Consider the following 14,372-nt stretch of genomic DNA (forward strand, 5'->3'; position numbering starts at 1 on the left):
CTGTCTCTCAGCTCTTCAGCTCAAGGCGAGCGCTCTACCACTTGAGCCACAGCGCCACTTCCGGTTTTCTGGTGGTTTATTGGAGATAGGAGTCTCATGGTCTCTCCTGCCCGGGCTGGCTTTGAACCGTGATCCTCAGATCTCAGCCTCCTGAGTAGCTAGGATTACAGGCGTGAGCCATCAGCGCCCGGGTGATATATATTATTATAATAAATATATTATTCTATATTATATAGTACATAATATATATAGATACATTAAAATTAATCTACCCTTTTATTTCTGTGTGTGAGTGCACATGCACATTGGGGCTTGAACTCTGGGCCTTGTGCTCTTGGCTGAGCTTTTTTGCTCATGACTGACACTCTACAACTTGAATCATAATTCTAGTCTCCCATTTTGCTGGTTAATTAGAGGTAAGAGTCTCTTGGATTTTTGTTATACCCAGGCTGGCTTTGAACCACCAGCCTCAGATCCCAGCCTCCTAAGTAGCTAGGATTACAAATGTATTCCACTGGCACACCACTTAATTTAGCCTTTTGACAAGGAAAAAAAAAAAACTCTGATGGAATTACATCTCATTATACATAACTGCCACTAAAGGCTCCTGAGTACTTCTCAGGTGCCAGGCATAATGTTAGAATGTTGTAGGTCCTCCTGGCTTCCCACACCAATTCTCATGAGTGTATCAGAAGGCACTTAGAAAACTTTAGCTGCATGTTCAACAGTTTTCAGCCTTACATGGGAAATAACACTGGTCTTACCTATCAGGAGGTATTTCCTTCTGGTTGGCCTTAGATAACTTAGATAACTAGGTAACTTTAAGAAACAAGATGCTCCCATCCAAGATCTCCCACCTCTTTATTCTGCTGTGTTTGCTGCCATCTCCAGCGCCTTTTCAGTGCTTCCTTCTCCACTCCCTTCTCCATCAGTGCATATAAAGCTTTCCTCAGCATCAAGTCCCGATCGTGGAAACCCCACATCCCTGTAGCAAGAAAGCATGGTATAACCACATTACCTTGACTCAACTCCATCCTTTTTGTGTTGTTTTGTGGTGCTACGGATCAAATCAGTGCCTCACACAAACCAGGCAAGTATCGTACCACTAAGCTATACCTCTAGCCCCTCTCTAAATATGATACACACAGTCTGGCATGAAGAAAGGCTAAGTCCAGGTTCAGAGAAACTCTGGCTGTGATCTAGGGGAGAAGTACTTAATCAAGAAAGGATTTCCACTGGGCACCAGTGGCTCACAACTGTAATCCTAGCTAGGTGGCTGAGACCTGGAGCATCACAGTTCAAGGCCAGGCTATGCAAAAAAAAGAGATTCCCTCTCTATAATAATCATCTGAAAGCATGGCTCAAGTAGCAGAGCACCAGCTTAGAGGTACCTTAGTGCTACAACATGTTTTTTTAAGGGAAGGGAAGGGAAGAGGAAGGAAAGGAAAGGGGAAAGGAAGGGAAAGAGGAGAGGGAGAAAGAAAGAAAAAAAGGAAGGAAGGAAGGAAGGAAGGAAGGAAGGAAGGAAGGAAAGGAAAGAAGGAAAGAAGGAAAGAAGGAAGGAAGGAAGGAGAAAAGCTGTTTATACTCTGGAGATCCGGACTTTAAGAAGTGAGGGATATAAACACTTCCCACAGACTCCTGACAGGAAGTGCTCACTCCTGAAACAAGTCTAACAAACTAAAATACAAATCAGCAGCAGGTAGGATTGGTTTAGCTAATAGCCATCAGTATTAAAGCTTGACGGATGACTGGCAAATGAGGACCTCTTTAAAAGCTAAGAGAAAATAATTTACCGAATTGTAAATAGGCTGAATAATTTAAATAAGTGTTACAAAGATTACTGAAAACATCCTTTCTATATACCAAAAGAATAACTATTAAATAGAATTTACCCACCCAGTACTGCTGGCTTACTGCTGGTGAGTACTCCTAGGAATTAGCACAGAGTAGAGCCTAAGCTAAATCCTATACTTTCCACAATCTCTAAAGATGACTGAAAAACCACGACAGGGCTCTCTCCCATTTCCCCTTGTGCTGCTCATGCACATGTGCGTGTACACACACACACACACACACACACACAACTTTGTTGTGAATTATCACTTCTTCCAGGAATCAAGCTGACTGGATGAAATATGACACGAGATCTGATTCATTTGTTCCCTTTCTAAAGGGAGGCAGAAGGCCGTTTTCAAGACTCACCAAGAGAGGCTGCATGCAGGAGGCAGTTCCCATCACCAGTAGTTGCCAAAGGAAGCAGCCTCTGACAGGTAGGGTCCACACTAACCCACCAGTTCAAACGCCCTGCAGAAATGTAAATGGAAGAAAAAGAGAGGAACAGATTAGCTGCCTCTAGGAAGACTACACTCTATGGTTGTTTTTTTCCCCCTCTTCTATTTTGTTTTGTTAAGACCTGTTGTAGCTTAGTCTGACTTTGAACTAATGATCTTCCAGGAGCAGCCTCTCAAATTCAGGAATGCAGGAATTACTGGTGTGTGCCACCATGTCTTTAATTATACTTTATATCTTCCTTTAGTCAGAAACTAGTAAGCACATCTGGTTAATCAGTTGGCCTTAAGTAAGGACAATTTTGTCCCAGGGGCCATGAGGAAATGCTTGGAGCTAGGTCTGGAGATATATTTGCTTGCCACAACTAGTGGATACAGATTAAGGATACTTCAAATGCACAAGGGAGTTTGCACAACGAAGAATTATCTGCACTGGGCACCAATGGCTAAGACCTGTAATCCTAGCTACTTCAGGAGGCTGAAATCTGAGGGCAGGAAAGTCCATGAAACTCTTATCTCCAATAAGTTACTCAGAAAAAGCCAGGAGTGGTATTATGGCTCAAGTAGTAGAGGACTAGCCTTGAGCACAAAGAGGGATAGTGCCCAGGCCCTGAGTTAAGTCCTAGGATGAGAAAAAGAAAAAAAACAGAATTGTCTGACCCCAAATGTCAAAACTTCCTCGGCTGAAACTGGTGTGGCCCTTATTCCTTTATCTGATCAGAAGACCAGTAAATGCTGCTCTAGCAACAAAGGTCAACATAAATTCATCATTAGTAAAAACAAACAGAAAAACAAAAAACTTCAAGGCATGATACCATATCATCTACATGTATGACAACATTCAGCATCTGTGTGGTATGAATTTAAAGTTAGAAGCAAAAGGACAAAGACATAAAACACCTAAGAGGATGTGTCTCAGTTTGCACAGTCAACCACGACTGCAAACCCATTTATTTACAGAAGGAAAATAGTTCGGAATACTGCTTAAATTTTCTTGAACTACTGAAAAGTCTATGAAAAAAAAACCTAGCAGAAAATTTCACTACCCAGATGCCATGATAACTTTATAAAAGTTATAAATGGTTGCATTTGGTTAAAATAGATGGCTATGAACTACAAGCTCCCTTCACATGCACCATCTCTCATCTCCAATGTTTCCCTTATGGTAGTTTTTTAATACCTGGATGTTTCCCAGAACTTCTTCACTGTGGAGTATTAATTAATTTTAATAATATTTGGGGGGAGTAGTGTTATCTTATTATTTGATATAAGCAATAATTTATTTTTTAGGAATGATACAAAATAGCACTGATCTTACGTAACTTTAACCTTTCTGTATATCACTTTTATTTATTTTTTTTTGGGGGGGGGGCTTGAACTCTGGGCCTGGGCACTGTTCCTCAGCTCTTCAGCTCAAGGCTAGCGCTCTATCACTTGAGTTACAGCGCCACTTCTGCGTTTTTTCTTTTGCTTATGTGGCGCTGAGGAATCGAACCCAGGGCCTCAGGCATGCAAGGCAAGCGCTCTACTACTGAGCCAACTTCCCAGCCCTGTATATCACTTTTATAATAAAAATTCAAAAAATAGCACTGATCATGGTAGAGCACCAGCCCATGAACAAAGGTACTGAGTTCAAGTCCCAGTCTCACAGCAACAACAAAATGAAAATAGCACTATCCTAAAAGCTAGTAAACTGGTCTTCCTCTAACTTCAGACTTCATTTTTTATTAGCTTATATTAGTTATATAGAGGGAATTTCATCATTACCTTTCCACATGTTTATAATGTGTTCCAATCTCACTCCCTCTCTATAACTTTCTCTGTCCCCCTTACCAAATTAATTTTTAATAGTAATTTAAAACTAACACAATTTTAAAACAAACAAATTTAAAACAAACCAGGTATGAGGGCTCATAAATGCAGTAATAGTTACTCAGGAGAGTGAGATCTGAGGAATCAAGGTTCAAAACCAGCCCAGGCAGACAAAACTGCAAGGCTCTTGTCTCTAACTAGTGAAAAACAAGTCCAAATTGCAGGTATGACTCAAGTGGTAGAGTATCAACCTTAAGAAGAGAGTCAAGAGAAAATGGAAGGACCTGAGTTCAAGCCCCAGTACTGGCATAAAAATTAATAAATTAATAAATCTTGGAGGACAATGCATATAAATAGATGCAACTTTTAGTGCATCACTACAGCATTGGTTTCTTTTGTTTGCAAAGATGCTCCAGAACCAATTATAACTAGTTATCGATTTTTTTTTTGGTGGTGGTTGTTGCTTTGTTTTTGTGGGTTTTTTTTTTGGGGGGTCCAGTTGTGGGGCCTGAACTCTGGGCCTGGGCGCTGTCCCTCAGCTCTTCAGCTCAAGGCTAGCGCTCTATTGTAGGGGTTTTTTGCTTTTTTTTTTCAGATATTGATTTTCAGGCCACTCATATATATATTCATATATATATCTCTATCTGTTTTCTCTTCTATCAAATAGGAAATTTCCAGAGTAAATTGTCTAATTTGTATTATTTTTCTAACTTCAAAAGGCTCTCAGTACTTGTTTATCTGACTGACTACTGCCTTTGACTTCAATCAGATCATAGACTAAGACAGGAAGTCACTGATCAAACCCAGCCCTCCCATGTGAGTTGCCTCTAGATGGAGAGTAGAAAGGAAGAACACTGGAGAGGAAGTACTCACTGACCTGCCTGTTCCAAGGCAACCAGCATGGACTGCTCAATGAGGTCTCTCTCTATGAAGCTACGGAAGTCTTCATTGTACACAGTGAGATCTGGAAGCTGGAAGGCACAGATGGGCGTTTCCAGGGGGTGCTCATTGCTCCCCCCACCCCCACCATTGGAGGAGACATGGGACCGGGCCAGGGAAACAATGCTGGAGCTCGCGTGAGAGATGCCCCTAGACAGGCGTTTTTCTGCAATGAGAAATGGAGCCACCTTAGAACATACATAACCCACTCAGAGAACTCTCCACTGATGTGGTGATATAGTTATCTTTTCACAAGGTTTCCAGTAAGGAAAAAAAAATCAGTCTTACCAGCTACTGAACTTTTTGATCCATTTTCTCAAACCATGTACAAGTGGAGGAATATAGAAAGTGGTATTTTTGCAGGCATACATCAACAACTAACATCTTTCAATCTTTCTTTGGAATTTTTCTCACCTTCTTCTTACAATGCTGTCTTCTCCCAATATCATTTTTCAACACAAGAGAGACCCATTCACTTAGCAACTTGGTCATTTTGGGGTGGGAAGAAAAGGGAATAAGGGAAATGGAGTTTCATTAGACTAGATTGAGTCAAATGATCTCTCTGATAATACTCATGGGAATATAGAAAAGATTTTCATTATAAAAAAGAAAAATAGTAGAAAAAAACAAGAGAGAGGGTAACAATGTTTGACAAGAAAAGTACTCATCACCTTATGTAACTGTAACCCCTCTGCACAAGACCTTTATAATAAAATTAATTTTTCTTTTGGTCGGTCATGGGGCTTGAACTCTGGACTTGTGGGCTGTCCCTGTGCTCTTCAGCTCAAGGCGAGTGCTTTACCACTTGAGCCACAGTGGCACCTTGGTTTTCTGGTGGTTTATTGGAGATAAGAGTCTCACAGACTTTCCTGCCCGGGCTGGCTTTGAACTGTGATCATCAGATCTGAGCCTCCTGAGTAGCTAGGATCACAGGCTTAAGCCACTGATGCCCGGCTGACAACTTTTCTTTCTTTTTTTTTTTTTTGTTGGTCGTGGGGCTTGAACTCTGGGCCTGGGTGCTGTCCTTCAGCTCTTCAGCTCAAGGCGAGCGCTCTACCACTTGAGCTACAGCGCCACTTCCGGTTTTCTGGTGGTTTATTGGAGATAGGAGTCTCACGGTCTCTCCTGCCCGGGCTGGCTTTGAACCATGATCCTCAGATCTCAGCCTCCTGAGTAGCTAGGATTACAGGCGTGAGCCACCAGCGCCCGGCTTGACAACTTTTCTTGATACTCATGTTTATCAGAAATTTATAGAAGCTGTCAATTATTATCATGTTACAGAGGAAAACAGTACTGTAGATACTGCCCAAAATAATTTTCTTTGTTTTGAATAAATGGCACCTTAGCAGTTCCTTAGTTGACATTCCATTGTCAGCATGGCTTGAATGTGATTATCACAGAGGGCAAGACCTGAAATGTTGGGTAGTCACTCTCAGCCCAGAGATGAAACAAAATAAATCAAGAAGCTAGGTGTTAGTAGCTTCCAGAGCCAGTGCCTGTAATGCTAGCTATTCTGAAGGCTGAGATCTAAGGATTGTGATTCAAAGCCAGCCCAGGGAGACCAATCTGAGAAACTCCTATCTGCAATTAACAAGCAAAGAGCCAGAAGTGGAGCTATGGCTCAAGTGGTAGAATGTCAGCCTTGAAAAAAAGAAGCTTAGAGTGTGTGTGAGGCCCTGAGTTCAAGCCCCAGTTCTGATACAAAAAAATAAAAAATTTAAAAAAGGGGAGGGATAAGTAAGAATGTTGAAAGGGGTGATTTTGATCAAGATATACTGCATTCATAAACTGCTTTGTTAAATAGCAGCTCCTTTGTACAACTACTTAAAGATAATTTTAAAAAAATGTTGGTGAGACTTCCAAAAAGATGGTTGTGGAGCTGTGGCTCAAGTGGCACAGTGCTATCCTTGAGAAAAAAAGGCTCAGGGACAGCACTCAAGCCCTGAGTTTAAACCCAAGGACTGGTATTAAATAAATAAATACTTTTCTAAAGTTATTTTTAAAAAGTATTATTTCTAGGTTTTTAAAAAGTACTTTCTGGGATTGGCTGGGAGAAGGGAAGGAATAAAAACATCTCTAAATTATTGCTTAGACTTTCTGACTCCATTTAAGCAGTCCCCTCCCTTCCTACTCCATATACAGAAACATCCTCCGGTTAGTCCAGTACCTTGAACGATGTCATCCTGCCGCTGGAGGATGGGTCGGGGAGGGCGGGTGGACTCTCTATCAGAACATCCTCTTTCAGGAGACTTGGGGCCACTACTCCCTCCACTAAAGGGTGGGGACAGGTTCTCAGCATGGACTTGCCGCAGCTGCTCAAAATCACTGAGGGCAGCACTCACATCCCAATTCTTTCCTATCAGGAGATAAAGAGAAAGACAAACTATGTACTCAGAGTATAGAGAAATTGGGGGAAGACATAGAAGACCACTGACCAAACCATCAAAACCACCGAAAGGAAGTTACCTAACTAAAACAACCTTTTAACAAAAAAGGAAACAAAACTCAGATAACTTGTACCAGGGCCCAGTAGGACTCAAGCTCAGGTCTCCTAATTCCGAGATCCAACAAGATTCAGTCTAGATGTATTCTAGAATGTCCTAAGCCACCTAAAATTATATACAAAGCCATAGGTATGTACATGAAAGATTTCACAGATATCATCAACTTATCAATGGGAACTATATGGCTCCACATTTAAGAATCACTTTTCTAATAAAGCACTGACTCCAAATGATGGATTTGTTCAAATGGGTATTTTTGTTGCTTATTCCAGTGAAACTACTTAATTACATATTGCTTAATTATTTTTACTTCTTTCTGTTACGCTGTTACTCAATTTTTATCACCTATTTCCTATCTCCAATCTACTGTAAAGAATCTTTTAAGAAGCTAAGTGCCCGTAGCTCACATTTGTAATCCTGCTTCAGGAGGCTGAGATCTGGGATCAAGGTTCAAAGCCCAGGCAGAAAAGTCCATAAGACTCTTATCATTAATTAGCCATCAAAAAGACAGAAGTGGAGCTGTGGCTCAAGTGGTAGAGTGCTAGCCTTGACTACAAAATCTCAGGGACAGCATCTAGATCAAGTTCATGCCCCAGTACCAGCACTCACACAAAACAAACAAAAAAGAATCCTTGAAGAGAGCTAGGGATGTTTTTCAGAGGTAAAAACTTGCCTAGCATACACAAGGTTCTGGATTTGTTCCCCAATATTGAGCAAAAAAAAAAAAAAAAGATAAATAATTTTCTTTCTTCTTACTCCCTCTCTTGCTTTCGTTTTCCATTCTTTCTTCTTTTCCCTTCCTTCTTCTTCTTCTTTTTTTGCTAGTCCCAGGGCTTGAACTCAGGACCTGGGCACTGTCCCTGAGCTTCTTTTACTCAAAGCTAGCACTCTTTTTACCACTTGAGCCACAGTACCACCTCCAGCTTTTTCTGTTTATGTGGCACCGAGGAATTGAACCCATGGCTTCATGAATGCTAGGCAAGCACTCTTGTTACTAAGCCACCTTCCCAGCCCCCTTTCTTTCTTCCTTTCAGTGCCACAATTGAGGTCCTTACCCTCTTGCTTGTTTTTCCTTGCTCAAGGCTAGCACTCTACCACTTGAGCCATGCTACCACTTCCAGCTTTTTGTGAGTTAAATGGAGATAACAGTCTCATAGATTTTTTTTTTCCCTGTCTGGTTCCCAAGCTTGATCCTCAGATTACAGGCATGAACCACGGGTGCCTCGATGAGATTCATGTTTCTAAAGCACAATGCTCAATATTTTAGTTGCATGACTGGAGTGGAGGCTTTCTATGACCTACCCTAATTTTCTAGCCTTTACTTTGTTTCACTTTTGTTATTTGTAAAAATGCAGATGATACTAAAAGTTTCTACCTCAGAGTTGTTATCAAGATTAAATGAGTCAAAAGTATGTAGAACAGTGCTTGGTATGCAGAAAGTATTCTATATGCACTTAGTTATGCTGCTGCTGTTCTGGTTATGATAATTTGGTTAAGCCATATTAATCATTTATGCTTTACTTCTGAATCATTACATTAAACTCCCTCTGCTCACTCTAGTCACTGCTATCCCCTTGTGGTTCTTAAAAAGTTGCTAAGACTGTGGCGACCTTAGGGCCTCTTCATAGACTGTTCCCACTGCTTAACAAGCTCTTTTTCCAGTATACCCACACACACAAATCCTATTTGCTCAAATGTCACATTCTTACTAAAGCCTACCTTGACTGCCTAACTAAAAAAATTACCATGCACCTTACCATTCCTCTATTTTTTTGTTGTTGTTAGTTGTGGGGCCTGAACTCTGGTCCTGGGCACTGTCCCTCAGCTCTTCAGCTCAAGGCTAGCACTCTACCACTTGAGCCACAGCGCCACTTCCGGCTTTTTCTGCTTATGTGGTGCTGCAGGGCCTCATGCGTGCAAGGCAAGCACTCTACCACTGAGCCATCTTCCCAGCCCTTACTATTTTTCATAGCTCTCAAGATCTTATAAAAGATGTAATTTGTAATTATATAATTTATAATAGATTATAATTTATAATAATTTATATAGTCATCATGCTTACTATCTATTGGTTGCCTTTTCTACTGCAACATAAGTGTAAAGAGTTTTGTTTTGTTCATCTAAAACAGTGCCTGGCATATAGTAGGTATTTGTTGAATGGAAGACTTTTCCTGAGTCAATGCATACCTGTCTGCAGAATTTCTTCAAAGCAGTACCTTTGAAAACTCAACTTATCCAAAATTGAATGTCCATCCTCTTCCCTTTCAAAACTTACTTTCTGTCCTTCTTTTATGTTCCTAAATCAGAAATGGCATCACAATCCTTTGTTGGCCTCAAACTTCATTTTCAGCTCCTCATTATTCCTCTACTTTCTCTTCTCTCACAATCCAGTTAGTCCTCAGGATTGTTTGCACCCCCCAAAATCTCTCTCAAGTCCATTCCTTTTTTGTTCATGTTTATTGCCACTGCTTCAATACAAGTCTTCATAATCTTCTTCTGGTCTTTGGTCTTTTGAAAGGGAAACTCTCTTATCAGTCTCTCTGTTGCTAATCTCTCCCCTCTCTAATTTGTTCCCTTTCACTCAACCAGTTAACTTTCAAAGGAAAAAGCAAAAACACAAAGATAGAGATAAAAAGATATGAAGATCAGATCCCTTCGTTTTTCTCCTAAATTGTAGCTAAGTCCACCTAATTTCTTCTATACTGCTACCACTATGGTCATCATCATCTCTCACCTGAACTACTGCAATGTTCTTAACTAGGGTTAGCACTGGTCATCCTCTAATCTATTCCATACCCTACAACCAGTACACTATTAAAACCTCAAATACAATTGTGTTATTTCCAATAAACTTAGGATATAATGTGGTTTAAACTCCTTACCATGGCCAAGAAATAAGATGCTCCCCCATTCTCTTTCTCTCTCTGGCTTTGTTTTTGGTGCTAGTTACTGGAGCTTGAATTCAAGGCTTCATGTTCTCACTTGGCTTGTCTGCTTAGCTGGCACCCTACCACTTGAGCTATATCTCCAATTGTCATTTTTTGCTGGTTAACTGGAGATGACAGACTCTTAGACTTTTCCACCCAGGCTGACTTGAAACCATGATCTTCAAATCTCAGCTTCCTGAATAGCTAAGATTACAGGCATGAGCCTCTGATTCCTGGTAACCCTGCATATTTTGCTTTCTGCCTATTTATCCAGCTTCTCATCACTCTTATACCACTTTTCTGATTCACTCACTAAAAGTTCTTCCAATAAGTCAAACTTTCTCAGCTCAGGGCCCTTGTGTATGCTATTTCTCCCATGTGATCACCCTTTGTGACATCTTTTATCTGACTACTCCTGCTTATCCTTTAAGAATCAATGTAAATGACACTTCCTTCAACACTTTCCTACACTGTAGATCTACATGAAATTAAGTTTCTCTCTTCACTATCAGTGCGCTCTTAACTTTTTTTCATAACATGAGTGCTTGTGCTTATATGTTCACAGACAGTAATTTGTAGTATAATGGTTAGGAGCCATGCTCTGAAGCCAAGTTTCCTAGGTTCAAATCCTAGTCTGCACTATAACTTCAATTTTAAAGTGTTTTTTGTTGTTGTTGTTGTTGTTGTTTGCCAGTCCTGGGGCTTGAAATCAGGGCCTGGACATTGTTCCTGAGTTTCTTTTGCTCAAGACTAACACTCTACCACTTGAGCCTCAGCACTACTTGCGGCTTTTTCTGTTTATGTGGTTCTGAGGAATTAACCCAGGGCTTTATGCATGCTAGGCAAGCACTCTACCACTCCCAGCTCCAATTTTTAAAGTTTTAACAGAGATGAAGGAGACAAGAGGGAACAACAAAGGGGTGAATTTGATCAAAGTATATTATATACATGTATGGAGCATAGAGCTTTCACAAAGAAATCTTGTATAATTAACATACTCTAATAAAAATAAATAGTTATAATAGGGCAGTTAAAACAATGAAATAGTATATCTGAAGTAGCTTGCATATACACTCAACATTACAAGAGGAATGGAGAATGGTTAATGATGATTTTATAAAAGAAGTTAAGCTAAGTAATGGTGGCTCACACCTAGCACTCATGAGAATGAGATCTGAAGCCAGCCCAAGTAGAAAGTCCATGAAATTCTTATCTCCAAAATCTGAAGTGAAGCCATAGCTCAAGCTGTAGAACATCCCAGTACCAGTACCCCCCCCCCAAAAAAAAAGAGCAGGGGCTAGGAATGAGGATTAATAGTAGAATACTTGCTTAGCATGCATAAAGCCCTGGGTTTGATTCCTCAGTACCACATAAACAGAAAAAGCAGGAGATGGCACTGTGGCTCAAGTGGTACAGTGAGTGCTAGCCTTAAATAAAAGAAGCTCAGGGATAGTGCCCAGGCCCTGAGTTTAAGGGGAGGGGAGGGGAAGGAGGAGAGGGAAGGGAAAGGGAAGAGAGAGAGAGAGGAAAGAGAATAATGTAAGATGAAGAGAATAATGAGGAAAAGGATACTGCATACTCTGGAAATGAAAAATGACAAGTCAAGCCTGCTGGGGCATAGGGAGTGTAGGGAAAAATAGCAGGAATTGAAATAGTAAGTTAAGGACAAAGCTATACTAAATTAAAATTTAAACTTTGAACTGGGCCCTGGTGGCTCATGCCTGTAATCCTAGCTACTCAGAAGGCTGAGATGTGAGGATCGAGGTTTGAAGCCAGCCCAGGCAGAAACGCTCCCATGAGACTAATTCTCCAATTACCATTCAAAAACCAGAAGTGGAGCTGTGGCTCAAAGTGGTAGAACACTAGCCTTGAGCAAAAGAGCTCAGGGACAGCGCCCAGGCCCCAAGACCAAATACATAAACAAATAAATGTTTAAACTTCAATCTTCTCTTTCCAAACTCATACTCTTTTTTGCAAGTATTTAAACAAATGAACTATATTTTTAAAACTCTTTATTATGCCAAGGAAGACACAAACATCCCTCCCCCCATAGTTTGCTTCCTGCCATTTAAAACCAGCTTAAAATATCAGACTATCATACCTTAACTAAAGGCCAACAACTTATGTATAAATGCTAAGAACCTGACTCTTCACTATAGGCTTGCTTTTTTGTGTCATTATATACACTCATTAAACAAAGCATCTGTTAATTGAAGCCATAGCTCAAATGGAGTACCTAACTAGTAAGGGCAAAACCCAAAATTCAAACGCCAGTACCATTCCAAAAAAAAATTAATTATGACACTAAATAAAGAATCCTATGGACATGATTCCAATCCCTCAGGGCCTTAAAATCTAGAATATACAAACCTATATGCACATGCAGATATGAATAAACATAAACAGCAAAGTAAAAACATTAAATCACTTAATTTAGGACTATATGTTAAAGAACAAAATCATGCATGATCCCAAAATCTAAAAATCAATTACATATAAAGAATCTTACGAAATCGGGCTGGGAAGGTGGCTCAGTGGTAGAGTGCTTGCCTTGCATGCATGAGGCTCTGGGTTCTATTCCTTAGTACCAAATAAGCAGAAAAAGCCAGAAGTGGTGTTATGGCTCAAGTGGTAGAGTGCTAGCCTTGAGCTGAAGTGCTCAGGAGCATCACCCAGGCCCAGAGTTCAGCCCCATGACCAACACACACACAAAAAAAGAATTTTACAGACCTAGAATCATGTTTTAGTGAACTAAATTTTCCCTTGCATTACCTGAATGTAATCTGATAGTAGAAAAGTTGACTCCAGTAAGAATAAGGTAAAAGAGGATTTTGAATTTTAAAATTATAGTGGACTATACACAAAATAGATCAGAAGTAACTTAGAGGGCCTACCATTTACAAAGCATCTATCTTCCTAAGTACCTTAAATATTATAAATCATCCTAATAATGAATATCGTATTTTGCTCTCTCTTCTCATTCTCTCCCATGACTCCTCACCTTCCAGAAGATCTCGGGCAAGCCCTGGTTCTGCTCCTGTAGAACGGACAAAATCTGACAGAACAGCATCCATGTCCAGGGTCATGTGATCATCAAGTACTTTCAGGCAGCTGGATGTAGCAGGACATAGATCAAAATTCAGGGCCCTACCTGACAAAGAAATAAATACATAAGGCTCAAATTACTGGAACAAGATAGTTGTAATACAATTTCAAATTCTTAATCACACAAGGAAAATAATTATAGTAGGTCATTTGCTCCATTTAAATTTGCTCATTTGAATTTTTTAAGTTTAAAATTTATTATAAAGAGTAAAATTTAATTTCCTAGTATTAATGTCTTAATTCCTATATAAGCACAAGTCACGCTAAATAATGCTTTCCTGATAATTTTCAAGTATTATGTTTCTCCCATGATGTTGTTTATCCCAACTAAAGAAAGAACAGACTATCACCCTAAAAAGCTACCTACCTGCAATGTTTTCTAACATGGTACCTGGCTCATTTCCTTCCTGGAATTTGACATACTCTAAAATTATTTTAATCATTTGCTGTCTAGCTATCTTATTTTTTTATTTTTTTGGTTGGTCGTGGGGCTTGAACTCTGGGCTTGGACGCTGTCCCTGCGCTCTTCAGCAAGAGGTGAGCGCTCTACTGCTTGAGCCACAGCGCCACTTCTGGTTTTCTGCTGGTTTATTGGAGATAAGAGTCTCACGGACTCTCCTACCCAGGCTGGCTTTGAACCGAGATACTCAGATCTCAGCCTCCTAAGTAGCTAGGATTATAGGCATGAGCCACCAGCGCCCGGCTTCTTAAAAGAATACATACATAGGGCTGGGAAGGTGGCTCAGTGGTAGAGCGCTTGCCTTGCAAGCCTGAGGCCCTGGGTTCGATTCCTC

General features: G+C 40.3%; 1 protein-coding gene across 1 annotated transcript in view; it reads right to left on the reverse strand.

The window, feature by feature from the left end:
* Otud7b (OTU deubiquitinase 7B) overlaps positions 1–14,372 on the reverse strand; it is a 58,481-nt gene that overhangs the window by 11,952 nt on the left and 32,157 nt on the right. Inside the window, exons 2-6 of the mRNA XM_013014961.1 lie at positions 13,475–13,624; positions 7,210–7,398; positions 4,981–5,208; positions 2,206–2,307; positions 858–985 (exon numbers count right to left, since the gene is read on the reverse strand). Coding sequence (XP_012870415.1) covers positions 858–985; positions 2,206–2,307; positions 4,981–5,208; positions 7,210–7,398; positions 13,475–13,559 — 732 coding nt within the window. The 5' untranslated portion in view covers positions 13,560–13,624. The remainder of the gene's footprint in view (positions 1–857; positions 986–2,205; positions 2,308–4,980; positions 5,209–7,209; positions 7,399–13,474; positions 13,625–14,372) is intronic.

Source organism: Dipodomys ordii, unplaced genomic scaffold (genome assembly GCF_000151885.1).
Source record: "Dipodomys ordii isolate 6190 unplaced genomic scaffold, Dord_2.0 Scaffold26, whole genome shotgun sequence".
Lineage (NCBI taxonomy): Eukaryota > Metazoa > Chordata > Mammalia > Rodentia > Heteromyidae > Dipodomys > Dipodomys ordii.